Source organism: Stenella coeruleoalba (assembly GCF_951394435.1).
Source record: "Stenella coeruleoalba genome assembly, chromosome: 4".
In the NCBI taxonomy this organism is placed as follows: Eukaryota; Metazoa; Chordata; class Mammalia; order Artiodactyla; family Delphinidae; genus Stenella; species Stenella coeruleoalba.
This window is the reverse complement of record NC_137149.1, coordinates 104,072,793-104,089,021: the sequence shown is the minus strand read 5'-3', so window position 1 is coordinate 104,089,021 and position 16,229 is coordinate 104,072,793. Positions and strand designations below refer to the sequence as shown.

At 37.2% G+C, this 16,229-nt stretch overlaps 1 protein-coding gene across 8 annotated transcripts in view; it reads left to right on the top strand.

Moving 5' to 3' along the window:
* CCDC158 (coiled-coil domain containing 158) overlaps nt 1–16,229 on the top strand; it is a 98,457-nt gene that overhangs the window by 68,107 nt on the left and 14,121 nt on the right. For all 8 annotated transcript variants that reach the window (XM_079920961.1, XM_079920957.1, XM_079920956.1 and 5 more), the window contains 2 exons: nt 6,018–6,175; nt 15,687–15,743. In XM_079920961.1, coding sequence (XP_079777087.1) covers nt 6,018–6,175; nt 15,687–15,743 — 215 coding nt within the window. The remainder of the gene's footprint in view (nt 1–6,017; nt 6,176–15,686; nt 15,744–16,229) is intronic.

Genomic DNA, 16,229 nt, shown 5'->3' with positions numbered 1-16,229 from the left:
GTTGTCCCACAGTTCTATTTTCTGTTCTATCTTTTTCATGCTTTTTTCTCTTTGTATTTCAGCCTTAGTAGTTTCCATTGACATATCTTGAAGCTCATTGTTTCTTTTATTAGGCATGTCCAGCCTACTGATAAGTCCAACAAAGGCCTTTTTCATTTCTTTACAATGTTTTTTCTTTCTAGCATTTCCTTCTGATTCTATCTCAGAATTTTAATCTTTCTGCTTACATTACCCATCTGTTCTTACAAGTCATCCACTTTTTCCATTAGAACCTTTAGTATATTAATCATAGTTATTTTAAATTCCTAGTCTGATAATTCTAAAATATCTGCCGTATTTGAGTCTGGTTCTGATGCTTGCTCTGTCTCTTCAAACTGTGTTTTTTTGTCTTTTAGTATGCCTTGTACTTTTTTGTTGAAAGCTGGACATGATGTACTGGATAAAAAAACCTGAGATAAACAGACCTTTAGTGTGTGGTTTTGTGTTTTTTTTGCTAGGAGTTGGGCTGTGTTTACTGCTTGCTGTAGCTGTAGGTGTCAGAGGCTAAAATTTTCTCAGGTGTCCTTGTTTTTGTTTCCCCTCTTGTCTTTGGGTTTCCCTAGAGACTTTCTCTTAAGGCCTTTGACATGCAGTTATTTATGTTGTAGCCTCATTATTATACAGAAGGCTTATTGATGTCGTGGTAAGGTGTGTGTGTGGGGAACACTATATAGTCCTGTTATTAGGTCTGTCTTTTAGTGAGCCTATGCCCCTTGGGTGGGACTCTCCCAAGTTCTCAGTTTTGTTACCCCACCACCACTATCATCTTTAGGTAAGACAGGAAGGCTAGGAGGAGTTGAGTTGGGTATTTCCCTTCCCCCAGGTTGATCAGGCTCTAGTAAAACCCAAGATGTTTCACCTCTGGTTTGATATCAAGTGTCCCTTGAGGGCTGGATTTGTTAAGAAGAACAGAAGGCTCTGAGCATATTTCAAGATAGTTACTTTTCCCTTACTCCTGTCAGGAAACACAAGGGGATTTTTCTCCAGTCTTCATTCTGAGAACTGATGGGGCTCCTGGAGGTAAAGCTTACAAAAATGTGGTGGCCCTAACTTGGAGTTTTTAATTCTTAAGCTTGTTCACACTGAGCCTCTAACACTTCATCAATTTAAGTTTTTCTACCCTTTACTGGCTTCATTGGAGGATCTCTGCTCCTGGACTTCTGCTCCAGTAAGTTATAATTCTGTATATTTGCCTGCAGTTTTGAGAGTAGCAGTTTGGCCTGTGTCCTCAGTTCTCTGATGGATCTAAGGGGAGTTGATGATTATCAGTTTGTTAAGCTTTTTTCTTGTTGTGAGGAAAGAATTGGTGACTTCTAAGCTCCTTGCATATTGGATTGGACTGTTATGACTTTTCTAGATAATAGTTATCAGAAGTCCTAAAATTCCCTTTGATTCAGTAATATCATCTCTAGAAATTGATCTTAATAAAATAATGAGAGATAGGCACAAAGGTAAATGCATGAAGATATTCACTGAAGTATTATTTATAATAGCCAAAAATGGAAATAATACAACTGTCTAACAATAGGATATTGGTTTATAAAGGAAGGGCGCGAAGAAAAAAGAAAAGAAAGATAATGTCTCTACTTATATCAAGGGAGAGCATAAGTAACTAGAATGCACAGTTAACCCTTATGACATCTTCTTAGTGGCTCTATCCTAGTACTAACACATTATAATACTTTAAGTCTTATTACCTTTCTGGTCATTCTAGATCAGTAAATATGAAGCATATAAAATACTTCATGTGTTTCTATGCTAAAGGGAGAAGGAAGTGGAAACCAGCCTTTACTGAATACTTCCAATGTATACATTAAATGCTTCTCATTCCTTATGCCATCCTTATAAAGTAAGAGTTATTTTCCTCATTTTTACAGATTAGGAGATGGAGATTAAAAGAAGCATTTCCCTTGTTATAATGAAATGATCTGTTTATGCATTTGCCTCCCATATTAATCTGTATGGTCTCTGCAAGCAAGGACCAGTTATATTTGTCATTTTACGTTAGTTCCTAAGAGTGTCTGGCACATAACAGATATCCTGCAAAGTCTGTTGGAGTGTGAAAGGTAACTTGTTCTACATCACATAGCCAGAGAATGGTAGTGGCCATGATTTAAAAGCCTGTGCTGTCTTCCACTGGTACCACACTGCCTCTCTATTCCCTATCACCTCCAGAATGGGTTAGGAAGTGGTACTGGCATTTGTGTTACTATCTCTTTAGTAGTTTTAAAGATTCCCAGGGTACATTTGACTGATAAATCAATTCTTGTTTAATGCCTCTGAGTTTGTAGAGTAGTTGCCTTCATGTGATTTGTGAATTACTTTTAGTAATAACCAGACTGTAAGTATGGTGAGCTCAGGTGTTCAGCTATATGATTTAATACTTGTCCATATTCTACAATTTTGTGATTTTATGATCCTAAATTTGGACAGCCCCTTACATACTGATAACGTTTCCTGATGAATATATCCAGTGAGAATTAGTCAGTGTATCACACTGGACAGATCATGGACTTTGAAGACAAGCAGATGATGTTTTTTTATCCCAGTTGTGCCATTTACCCCTTGTGTGATTTTCAGCAAGTTGTTTAATCTCTCTGTGCCTCAGTTTTCTCATTTCTAAAATGGAAATGATGATTTCTACCTTATTGGGTGGTTTGAAGATTAAAGTTTAAATGAGATAATATATTGAGTACTTGGTACATGGTAAACATTTGATAAAAAGTGCCTCTATCAACTTATCTTGACAGTTGAAATGATGAGCCACATCTATGAGAGAAAGTTTGACTGGGACAGATATAGCCTTGAACTTGGTACTAAATACACAGAAATGCAAATTACAGGACATGGAAGATGTGTATTATCAATAACGTGTGGAAAAGACCTGGGGAGCCTCAGCTGACTGCCTACTCAGTCTGAGTCAGCAGTACTATGTTGCAGCCAAAAAAGGTTTTAAGGATAGCACCCAGACCAAGGAAGGAGACAGTTCTCCTCCCTTCTGCTCTGGTCAGATTCTCCTTGATTTCTCTATTTCATTTCTGGGCATGAGCATTTAAGAGAATCATTGATTAACCAGAGTCTGTTAAAAAGAAGCACAACCGGACTTCCCTGGTGGCGCAGTGGTTGAGAGTCTGCCTGCCAATGCAGGGGACACAGGTTCGTGCCCCGGTCCGGGAAGATCCCACATGCCGCGGAGCGGCTGGGCCCGTGAGCCATGGCCGCTGAGCCTGCGCGTCCGGAGCCTGTGCTCCGCAACGGGAGAGGCCACCACAGTGAGAGGCCCGTGTACCGCCAAAAAAAAAAAAAAAAAGAAGAAGAAGAAGCACAACCAAAGTGGTGAGAAATCATGAGACCATGCTACTTAAAAGAGTAGATGAATTGAGAAGATCTAGCCTGGAGAGTGTGTTAGAAAGTGTAGGTGGGGGAGGGGAGGTTGGCATGATAAAATAAGTATCCATTTCTAAAAGGTTATCATGTTAAATTGTTCCCTCATAACACTAGGAGATAAAACTATGACCAGGGATGGAAGTTGTATGGAGGAGATTCAGTTTAAGCCTTTCTTGCAAAGGGTTAAAGCTATATGAAAATTAAACTGCCTTCCTTGGTTTTTGGTGATCAAGTAAATGCCAGATAAGTATATTGCTGGGATGCCGTAGAGAAAATTCATCATCACTTCTGACTGGAGATTGGACTAGAATTAAATGATCTTAAAGACCCTTCCAACTTTATATTTTTGTGATTTTATATACAAGCAAAGTATGGGTTATTTGAAATGCAGTGTATAAAGGCGGAGATGGTCGAACCAGTCCTTGCCTCTATGAAACTTACATTTTAATTGGAGGAACAACACAAATTTTAAAAGTTTTAAAGAGTATTAGGATGAAATCACAATAAGAGAATATCGTAGGGCTGATTATGATTAATTGTTAAGTTAATGTTAATTGAATACTTTTCAACCTTGTATGTTTTGTAAAGCACCAGTTACTCTCAAAGAACATGAGTGTCATGATCCTGGGAGTGGGGAAGGAAGCATATTTACATGTTTGTATGTTATTATACTGATAAGTTATAATAAATGTCAAGGGCTTAAAATTTTTAATGACAAAGCTTATTAAGTAAACTTTCTAGTGGGCAGAAGATATGAAGGTCCAGGTGTTATATTGATATCTCAAAGTTAGAACTAAAGTGACTGAATATTGCAATAGAATAAGGTTTTTGAAGTTTGTTTTTTTTTTTTTTTTTTTTGCAGTATGCGGGCCTCTCACTGTTGTGGCCTCTCCCGTTGTGGAGCACAGGCTCCAGACGTGCAGGCTCAGTGGCCATGACTCACGGGCCCAGCCTCTCCGTGGCACGTGGGATCTTCCCGGACCGGGGCACGAACCCTTGTCCCCTGCATTGGCAGGCAGACTCCCAACCACTGCGCCACCAGGGAAGCCCTGGTTTTTGAAGTTTTATTCCACATTAGATATGATGTCCACCCGGGCTAGGACAGGAACAAAGCCAGTGTTTGTTTGGTGAAATTGGATCTGCTTAGAGACAAATGCTTTTATTTATGATTAAGAAACTTGTTCAGCATGTGTGCGATCAGCGGGTATATGGGAAATCTCTGTACCTAATACTCATTTTTGCTGTGAACCTAAAACTGCTCTCAAAAATAACGTCTATTAAAAATGGTTCAGGGCTTCCCTGGTGGCGCAGTGGTTGAGAGTCCGCCTGCCGATGCAGAGGACACGGGTTCGTGCCCTGGTCCGGGAAGATCCCACATGCCGTGGAGCGGCTAGGCCCGTGAGCCATGGCCACTGAGCCTGTGCGTCCAGAGCCTGTGCTCCGCAACGGGAGAGGCCACAATAGTGAGAAGCCCATGTACCACAAAAAAACAAAAACAAAAAACAAACAAAAACAAACAAAAAAATGGTTCACATCTTCATATATTTTAAATTAATGAAATCGAATTTCATAATTTAATGGAGTCTAATTTATGAAATTCTGAACTCATCATGTAATTTCTAGGTTAAGGTGACCATCAGTAAACTGGAAAGATCATAATTACCACACATTCAGTTAGAACTCTTGACATCTTCAGCTGGATATTTTATGTGGTTTATCAGTGGTGGTAGGAAAGGAAGGGGAATGTGAGCGTTATACCAGTAACATCAACACTTGGTTGACATGGACCCTAGAAAAGTAATGCCCAAAGAACAAAAATTTTGCAGTGTTCATCCTTCAGCAACCAATCCGTGTGGCAGGTGTAACTCTGCCTTGGGACAGACACTTCTGGCTAAAATAGCTTGATGATGCTTGATGCCTCTCTAGCCATGAACATCCTCCAACTAAGTCCACCTGCTCACCAGGGCAACTTCTGACTAATGTTTGGTTTCCTCTCTTTTTGTGCCAATTGGGAACCTCTGTACTTTTTCTTATATTATAAATATTCATTGAGGAATACTATCTATTTGAAAATCTTTTTTATATTATTCTCCAACTAACACAGTTTGAAAATACTGGATGTCTCTTTCCTCATCAGTAAAGTGTTGGGGGTAGATTGACTCATCGCTAGAGAGTTCCTTACTTGTAAAGTTCTGTAGCTTTATAAAATTAGTTCAGCCCTTAACAAAAGTATTGGAATCATTTTGCCTGGATGTAGTTGTAAATATTTAATGGCATGGTAAGATGTACATACCGCATTGTTAAAGTTAAAAAATAAAAAAGGATTTAAAAATAGATGTGTATAGTTTGATCCTGTGTTTATATATATGTATAAATAGGTATACACACATTTATAGATTAGATATAGCACTGTGTGGATTATTGATTGAATATTATTGATTATCCCTGAGTAGTAAGATTACAGGTTTTTTATTTCCTCTTCTTTCTCCTCCATAATTTCTGTTTACCAGTTGAATTAATTTTATAGTAGGAAATGGCATTTGAATCTGAAAAAAAACAGTGTCCTTGTCTTGTAAATTGTTTTAATTCAGCACTCTACGAAACCTAATACAAAGGAAGATCCAACGAGGGACTTGAAACAGCTTCTCCAGGAGTTGAGAAGTGTGATCAACGAGGAGCCACCCGTGCGCCTGGGCAAGAGCGAGGAAGACGGGAGAGCACCATCTCTGGGGTTCTCCTATGTGGCTGTGTAAGACTGAGTGTACTTGACAGTGGGAAGGCTTCTCTAATCAGTGGGTGGCGATCACGGTGTCTATGTGGGACAGCTTCTGGGGGGTTGAAGTTTCAGTAACTTTGAGGGGTATCTGGACATTACCAGGGAAAACAAAAGTGGATGAGTTAGCAAAAGTAAAACACCTTGACATCAAGAGAAAATAATAGCAATAGTTTTCCTACTCAGAAATTAGTCAAGGCAACGTGTTACCCAAAGTTACATTCATACAGTAATTTATAGTTCCCAACAGATGTCACATTCATAATCTTATTTGATTGTCACAACAACTGTCTGTTTGAGACAAGATAGAGCAGGATTTATTTATCCCATTTTAAAAATGAGAAAAACACAAGTTCCAAAAGGTTGACTTACCTACAACCACACATAGTGAAGCTAAAGCTCAAACCCTGAGAACTGCATAACTCTCCAGGTATAAGCTAATTGGAAAGCTTTGGTTCTGTAGGCATTAAGTCTAGGCAATGACTTAAATTAATAAAAGTCGGATCCAAAAAAGGATTCAACCAGTCCACCAGCCACTGCCTGCACGTACCTGCAGAAATCAATGAGATCCTCATACTCTTTTCAAAAGTGTTTTAAATTTTTAATGTGTGCTATTATTAAGTCAGCTTAGAGCATTTTAATATGGTATATACTATATTCTTAGCATTATAATACTAATTATATGTTGTTAGTATTATAATAACCCATTGTAATTTTGTTTTCTGGTTATATGGCAAATATCTCAAAATAATACTTTCTGACATAATACTTTTATATAAACAATCTCCATTTTCTTAAGATGTTCAGTTAGTGTTTATTAACCTGAGGTAGCAAAATATTAATTGGATTTGTCTATTTTTTATTAATAATATTATTAATAGTAGTAGTAAAATATTAATAACATTAATTAATTAATAATTATTAATTAATTATATTAATTATTAATATATTTAATATTAATTTAATATTTATTATATATTATATATTTTATTTTTTATATTTTATATATAAAATATATATATTATATATATTATATATATAATATATATATAATATATATATATTTTATATATATATATTTTATATATTTTTTTTATATATATATAAAAATATATTTATATATATAAAATATATATAATATATATATTATATAATATATTATATATATATAATATATATATAATATATAATATATACATATAATATATATATTATATGTATATATTATATATATAATATATAATATATATATTATATATATATTTTATATATTTTATTATTTATTATATATTTAATATTTATTATATATTATATAATTTAATATTAATTAATATATTTAATATCAATTAATATATTTAATATATAATATTATTAGTATTAATTAATATAATTAATTATATTAATTATTAATTAATTAATATGCTAGTTACCTAGCATAACATTGCATTCTCTGAATCACATGTTAGAAACATTCTGTTGTCACTCCATCCAAGAATACTTATATGTGCAGGACACTTTCATTTTTTTTAAATGTTCTCAAGCATTTTATTTTTTCTCAGTTTTTTTATTGAAGTGTAGTTGATTTACAATGTTGTTAATTTCTGCTGTATAGCAAAGTGATTCAGTTATACACATATATGCATTCTTTTTTTTAATATTCCTTTCCATTATGGTTTATCATGGGGTATTGAATATAGTTCTCTGTGCTATACAGTAGGACTTTGTTGTTTATCCATTCTGTATATAAAAGCTTACATCTGCTAACCCCAACCTCCCCCTCCATCCCTCCCCCACACTCCCTCCCCGCTTGACAACCACCAGTCTGTTCTCTCTATGTCCATGATTCTGTCTGTTTCATAGATAGGTTCATTTGAGTCATATATTAGATTCCACATATAGGTGATATCATATGATATTTGTCTTTCTCTTTCTGACTAGCTTCACTTAGTATGATAATCTCTAGTTGCATCCATGTTGCTACAAATGGCATTATTTTGTTCTTTTTTATGGCTGAGTAGTATTCCATTGTATGCATATACCACATCTTCTTTATCCATTCGTCTGTCGATGGACAGTTAGGTTATTTCCGTGTCTTGGCTGTTGTGAAGAGCAGAGCACTTTCATTTTTGTCATAACTCTATAATATGCCTTCTAAGCCAGGGCAGTATTATTAAGCTCATTTGACAGATGATTACATTTAGACAGATTAAGTTGCCTCCTCCTATGAGGCAAAGAGACAAAGTCAGAAGTAAACATTAGAGACCCTGGCTTCCAGAACTAATCATTCCACAAGATTACCATGACTTCCCTGATCAAACTTTCATCACTTCAACCATTAATGATGGGCTTGACTATATTGAACTGTATTCAACATGAATATATTTAGCCCCTGCCGTTAGAGAGTTTATGTTAATTTGCTGTAATCCTACAAATGACCTTGTCATTTTAGGCTTTGGCACCAAAGCCAGAACTCAGCCTCAAGCGTTTAAGGGTTCAGGAACAAAAACATTTCTAAATTGACAAATTCCAGGGGTAGCACTTTGCAAAGTTTGCTTGGAGGCCTAAATTCTACTGTTGTGCCTTAAAGAAGAGTTAAATACATAGGAGCAATTGATTATTCTAAAAATACATGGAATCTAGAAATTATTCTTTGTATAATTAACTGAGAGTTACATTTATCTATACAGAGATGATAGAATAAGAGAGTGCATTACTGAATCAAACCTGAGATTAGAGATATGCCTTAGGTGAGAGGAATCTGAGATTCTGAATCTAATTAATTGTCCAAGAATTTTACATGTGACCAGGTAATTTGGGAAGTCTGGACAGTTCACATGAGAATTGATGGAAAGTTGTGATAGTGTTTAACTGAAACCAAAAAGGATTTTGGTGAAATGTACTAATTTACTTTCTAGAAATTAACTTAATAGGCATTTTTTAAAAACACCTTTATAAGAGTATAATTGCTTTACAATGGTGTGTTAGTTTCTGCTTTATAACAAAGTGAATCAGTTATACATATACATATGTCCCCATATCTCTTCCCTCTTGCATCTCCCTCCCTCCCTCCCACCCTCCCTGTCCCACCCCTCTAGGTGTTCACAAAGCACCGAGCTGATCTCCCTGTGCTATGCGGCTGCTTCCCACTAGCTAGCTATTTTATGTTTGGTAGTGTATATATGTCCATGTCACTCCCTCACTTTGTCCCAGCTTACCCTACCCCCTCCCCATATCCTCAAGTCCATTCTCTAGTAAGTCTGCATCTTTATTCCCGTCTTGCCCCTAGGTTCTTCTGACCATTTTTTTTTCTTTTCTTTTTTTTTTTTTTTAGATTCCATATATAAGTGTTAGCATACGGTATGTGTTTTTCTCTTTCCGACTTACTTCACTGTATGACATCTCTAGGTCCATCCACCTCACTACAAATAACTCAGTTTCATTCCTTTTTATGGCTGAGTAATATGCCATTGTATATATGTGCCACATCTTCTTTATCCATTCATTTGTTGCTTCCATGTCCTGGCTATTGTAAATAGAGCTGCAATGAACATTTTGGTACATGACTCTTTTTGAATTATGGTTTTCTCAGGGTATATGCGCAGCAGTGGGATTGCTGGGTCGTATGGTAGTTCTATTTTTAGTTTTTTAAGGAACCTCCATACTGTTCTCCATAGTGGCTGTATCAATTTACATTCCCACTAACAGTGCAAGAGGGTTCCCTTTTCTCCACACCCTCTCCAGGATTTATTGTTTGTAGATTTTTTGATGATGGCCATTCTGACCAGTGTGAGATGATATCTCATTGTAGTTTTGATTTGCATCTCTCTAATGATTAATGATGTTGAGCATTCTTTCATGTGTTTGTTGGCAATCTGTATATCTTCTTTGGAGAAATGTCTATTTAGGTCTTCTGTATGTTTTGGAGATTAATCCTTTTTCAGTTGCTTCATTTGCAAATATTTTCTCCCATTCTGGGGGTTGTCTTTTTGTCTTGTTTCTGGTTTCCTTGGCTGTGCAAAGCTTTTAAGTTTCATTAGGTCCCATTTGTTTATTTATGTTTTTATTTCCATTTCTGTAGGAGGTGGGTCAAAAAGGATCTTGCTGTGATTTATGTCATAGAGTGTTCTGCCTATGTTTTCCTCTAAGAGTTTGATGGTGTCTGGCCTTACATTTAGGTCTTTAATCCATTTTCAGTTTATTTTTGTGTATGGTGTTAGGGAGTGTTCTAATTTCATTCCTTTATATGTATCTGTCCAGTTCTCCCAGCACCACTTATTGAAGAGGCTGTCTTTTTTCCACTGTATATTCTTGCCTCCTTTATCAAAGATAAGGTGACCATATGTGCGTGGGTTTGTCTCTGGGCTTTCTATCCTGTTCTATTGATGTATATTTCTGTTTCTGTGCCAGTACCATAGTGTCTTGATTACTGTAGCTTTGTAGTATAGTCTGAAGTCAGGGAGTCTGATTCCTCCAGCTCTGTTTTTCTTTCTCAAGATTGCTTTGGCTATTCAGGATTCTCTATGTATAGTATCATATCATCTGCAAACAGTGACAGCTTTACTTCTTCTTTTCCAATTTGGATTCCTTTTATTTCTTTTTCTTCTCTGATTGCTGTGGCTAAAACTTCCAAAACTACGTTGAATAATAGAGGTGAGAGTTAGCAACCTTGTCTTGTTCCTGATCTTAGTAGAAATGGTTTCAGTTTTTCACCTTTGAGGACAATGTTGGCTGTGGGTTTGTCATACATGGCCTTTATTATGTTGAGAAAAGTTCCCTCTTTGCCTACTTTACGGAGGGTTTTTATCATAAATGGGTGTTGAATTTTATCAAAAGCTTTCTCTGCATCTATTGAGATGATCATGTGGTTTTTCTCCTTCAATTTGTTAATATGGTGTATCACGTTGATTGATTTGCATATATTGAAGAATCCTTGCATTCCTGGGATAAACCCCACTTGATCATAGTGTATGATCCTTTTAATGTGCTGTTGGATTCTGTTTGCTAGTATTTTGTTGAGAATTTTTGCATTTATGTTCATCAGTGATCTTGGCCTGTAGTTTTCTTTCTTTGTGACATCTTTGTCTGGTTTAGGTATTAGAGTGATGGTGGCCTCGTAGAATGAGTTTGGGAGTGTTCCTCCCTCTGCTATATTTTGGAAGAGTTTGAGAAGGATAGGTGTTAGCTCTTCTCTAAATGTTTGATAGAATTCGCCTGTGAAGCCATCTGGTCCTGGGCTTTTGTTTGTTGGAAGATTTTTAATCACACTTTCAATTTCAGTGCTTGTGATTGGTCTGTTCATATTTTCTAATTCTTCCTGGCTCAGCCTCGGAAGGCTGTGCATTTCTAAGAATTTTTCCATTTCTTCCAGTTGTCCATTTTATTGGCATATAGTTGCTTGTAGTAATCTCTTATTATCCTTTGTATCTCTGCAGTGTCAGTTGTTACTTTTCCTTTTTCATTTCTAATTCTATTGATTTGAGTCTTCTCCCTTTTTTTCTTGATAAGTCTGGCTAATGGTTTATCAATTTTGTTTATCTTCTCAAAAAACCAGCTTTTAGTTTTATTGATCTTTGCTATCGTTTCCTTCATTTCTTTTTCATTTATTTCTGATCTGATCTTTATACTTCTGCTAACTTTGGGGTTTTTTTGTTCTTCTTTCTCTAATTGCTTTAGGTGTAAGGTTAGGTTGTTTATGTGAGATGTTTCTTGTTTCTTAAGGTAGGATTGTGTTGCTATAAACTTCCCTCTTAGAACTGCTTTTGCTGCAACCCATAGGTTTTGGGTCATTGTGTTTTCATTGTCATTTGTTTCTAGGTATTTTTTGATTTCCTCTTTGATTTCCTCAGTGATCTCTTGGTTATTAAGTAGTGTGTTGTTTAGCCTCCATATGTTTGTATTTCTTACAGACTTTTTCCTGTAATTGATATCTAGTCTTATAGTGTTGTGGTTGGAAAAGATACTTGATACGATTTCAATTTTCTTAAATTTACCAAGGCTTGATTTGTGACCCAAGATATGATCTGTCCTGGAGAATGTTCCATGAGCACTTGAGAAGAATGTGTATTCTGTTGTTTTTGGATGGAATGTCCTATAAATATCAATTAAGTCCATCTTGTTTAATGTATCATTTAAAGCTTGTGTTTCCTTGTTTATTTTCATTTTGGATGATCTGTGCATTGGTGAAAGTGGGGTATTAAAGTCCCTTGCTATGATTGTGTTACTGTCAATTTCCCCTTTTTTGGCTCTTAGTATTTTCCTTATGTATTGAGGTGCTCCTATGTTGGGTGCATAAATACTTACAATTGTTACATCTTCTTGGATCGATCCCTTGATCATTGTGTAGGGTCCTTCTTTGTCTCTTGTAATAGTCTTTGTTTTAAAGTCTGTTTTGTCTGATATGAGATTTGCTACTCCAGTTTTCTTTTGATTTCCAATTGCATGGAATATCTTTTTCTATCCCCTCACTTTCAGTCTGTATGTGTCCCTAGGTCTGAAGTGGGTCTCTTGTAGACAGCATGTAAACGGGTCTTGTTTTTGTATCCATTCAGCCAGTCTATGTCTTTTGGTTGGAGCATTTAATCCATTTATATTTAAGGTAATTATCTATATGTATGTTCCTATTACCATTTTCTTAATTGTTTGGGGTTTATTATTGTAAGTCTTTTCCTTCTCTTGTGTTTCCTTTCTAGAGAAGTTCCTTTAGCATTTGTTTTAAAGCTGGTTTGGTGGTGTTGAATTCTCTTAACTTTTGCTTGTCTGTAAAGCTTTTAATTTCTCCATCAAATCTGAATGAGATCCTTGCTGGGTAGAGTAATCTTGGCTGTAGGTTTTTCTCCTTCATCACTTTAAATATGTCCTGCTACTCCCTTCTGGCTTGCAGAGTTTCTGCTCAAAGATCAGCTCTTAACCTTATGGGGATTGCCTTATGTGTAATTTGTTGTTTTTCCCTTGCTGCTTTTAATATTTGTTCTTTGTATTTAATTTTTGATAGTTTGATTAATATGTGTCTTGGCGTGTTTCTCCTTGGATTTATCCTATATGGGACTCTCTGTGCTTCCTGGACTTGATTAACTATTTCCTTTCCCATATTAGGGAAGTTTTCAACTATAATCTCTTCAAATATTTTCTCAGTCCCTTTCTTTTTCTCTTCTTCTTCTGGAACCCCTATAATTCGAATGTTGGTGTGTTTAATGTTGTCCCAGAGGTCTCTGAGACTGTCCTCAGTTCTTTTCATTCTTTTTTCTTTATTCCACTCTGTAGTAGTTATTTCCACTATTTTATCTTTCAGGTCACTTATCCGTTCTTCTGCCTCAGTTATTCTGCTATTGATCCCTTCTAGAGAATTTTTAATTTCATTTATTGTGTTGTTCATCACTGTTTGTTTGCTCTTTAGTTCTTCTAGGTCCTTGTTAAACGTTTCTTGTATTTTCAACATTCTATTTCCAAGATCTTGGATCATCTTTACTATCATTATTCTGAATTCTTTTTCAGGTAGACTGCCTATTTCCTCTTCATTTGTTAGGTCTGGTGGGTTTCTGCCTTGCTCCTTCGTCTGCTGTGTGGTTCTCTGTCTTCTCATTTTGTTTATCTTACTGTGTTTGGGGTCTCCTTTTCGCAGGCTGTAGGTTCGTAGTTCCCGTTGATTTTGGTGTCTGTCCCCAGTGGCTAAGGTTGGTTCAGTGGGTTGTGTAGGCTTCTTGGTGGAGAGGACTGGTGCCTGTGTTCTGGTGGATGAGGCTAGATCTTGTCTTTCTGGTGTGCAGGTCCATGTCTGGTGGTGTGTTTTGGGGTGTCTGTGGCCTTATTATGATTTTAGGCAGCCTCTCTGCTAATGGGTGGGGCTGTGTTCCTGTTTTGCTAGTTGTTTGGCATAGGGTGTCCAGCACTGTAGCTTGCTGGTCATAGAGTGGAGCTGGGTCTTGGCGTTGAGATGGAGATATCTGGGAGATTTTCGCTGTTTGATATTACATGGAGCTGGGAGGTCTCTTGTGGACCAGTGTCCTGAACTTGGCTCTCCCACCTCCGTGGCACAGCCCTGACGCCTGGCTGGAGCACCAAGAGCCTCTCCTCCGCACAGAAAGCAACAGTGAAAAATGCAAAGATGACTCTTCCCAGTTATAGCCCACAGCTGCTCTTGCACATCCTCTTCAGAGAAGCTCCTCGAGGATATCTGAGCTGCTGCCACTTGTGCTGGAGTCCTCAGTAAGATCCCGGAGTACAGCTTAACTCGCAACTTTTAGGTTGTGAGTTTTCTTCAGTCGACATGTGTGTTCTGCTGCTAGAGTTGGAGGGCCTCCTGCAGAGGCAGGGGGTGGCTGTGGCTCACAGTGGGGACAAGGACACTGGCAGCAGGAGTTCTGGGAAGTACTTCTTGGTGTGAGCCCTCCCAGAGTCTGTCATTAGCCCTGCCAAAGAGACAATAGGCATTTTAAAAAATTTACTTATTTTATTTATTTCATTTTTGGCTACGTTGGGTCTTTGTTGCTGCACACAGGCTTACTCTAGTTGCGGTGAGCGGGGGCTACTCTTCGTTGCGCTGCACGGGCTTCTCATTGTGGTGGCTTTTCTTTGTTTCGGAGCATGGGCTCTAGGTGCCCAGGATTCAGTAGTTGTGGTGCGTGGGCTCAGTAGTTGTGGCTTGCGGGCTCTAGAGCACAGGCTCAGTAGTTGTGGTGCACGGGCTTAGTTGCTCGGCGGCATGTGGAATCTTCCCGGACCAGGGCTCAAACCTGTGTGCCCTGCATTGGCAGGCGGATTCTTAACCGCTGTGCCACCAGGGAAGCCCCACCATTTTTTTTTTTTTTTGCTTATTTTACATTTTACTGCTGTTTAACCAGATGAAGATATTTATATGGTATGCCATTCCACAATCGGAATACTTTTTCTACATTTACATGTATTTACAGTAGCTTACATAACTTTTGAGGGAAAGGTAGTCTGAAAGGAAGTTACAACAACCTCAATATAGGATTATAAGAACCTTACTGAAAACAGTTCTAGTTTTTATTAATAATTGAATTGCTGAATGTTTAAATGAAATCATAAAAGGAGCATAAAGAAATGAATTCCATAACCCCTAAACAAAGACAACTTCTGAGAACTGACTTTAGCCAAAAAGGAAAAAAAGCTAATATTAATTTGTTACTCATGTCAGACACAGAAGCCGTTGCCTGCAGATCTGCTGCATTCAATACATGGTTCTCAGGCTGACACTGAAGAATCTCCCTAACTCGTCACCACCCTGCTTTCCTCCTGTATTGTGCTCTAACCAAGACAGACTACTCCTGATTCCCAAAAGGGGTTCATTTCCTTCTGTCTTCAAGCTTTTCTCCATACTGTTCTCTCCACTGGGAAGAGCCAGCGCCCCAGTCTCACTCTTTTGAATCTGCATTTGTCTAAAAGCAGTATCCAGAGGAACAATTTTGTTTGATCACTAAGTTAAAATTACGTCACGTAGTCTTTAACTTCTCCCACCCTCTGCCAACAGAAGCAACAACTCAAGGGAATGCACTGAAGGCAGCGAATCAAGTGAAACTCTTCACAGGTAAGAAACTATCTCTCCAGCCCCTGACTTGCAAAATGTCCCCTTTACTACTGTTCATTCATTAATTCAGAAGATCGTTAACTGCCCATGATGTGCCACACGCTGTGCTAGGCCCTTAGGATGTAACAGTGAGGAAGACAGATATGGGCTCTGTCCTCACGTTGCTTATAGTCATAGGGTCTATTTATTGACTGACTGCCTGGAAAAAAGCTTTTATCTTTTCTATTTTTACCACTTATAAAAATAGAGATATGAGAGCCCTCTTTATATCATAAGAATATGAAAATGAATTCTAGGGTTTAAATTCCATTTAGGCAAAGAAAGGGTTATTCATTACTGTATCTTCAGCACCAAGCATATTGCCTGTCATATAGTAGCTGTTAAGAAAATATTTGTTTAGTGAATGAATTAAGACAGATACTTTCTTACTGTCCCTGCTGTTTGATCAATATTCAGTGGACTTGAATCTTTCTAAATACAGCTTTC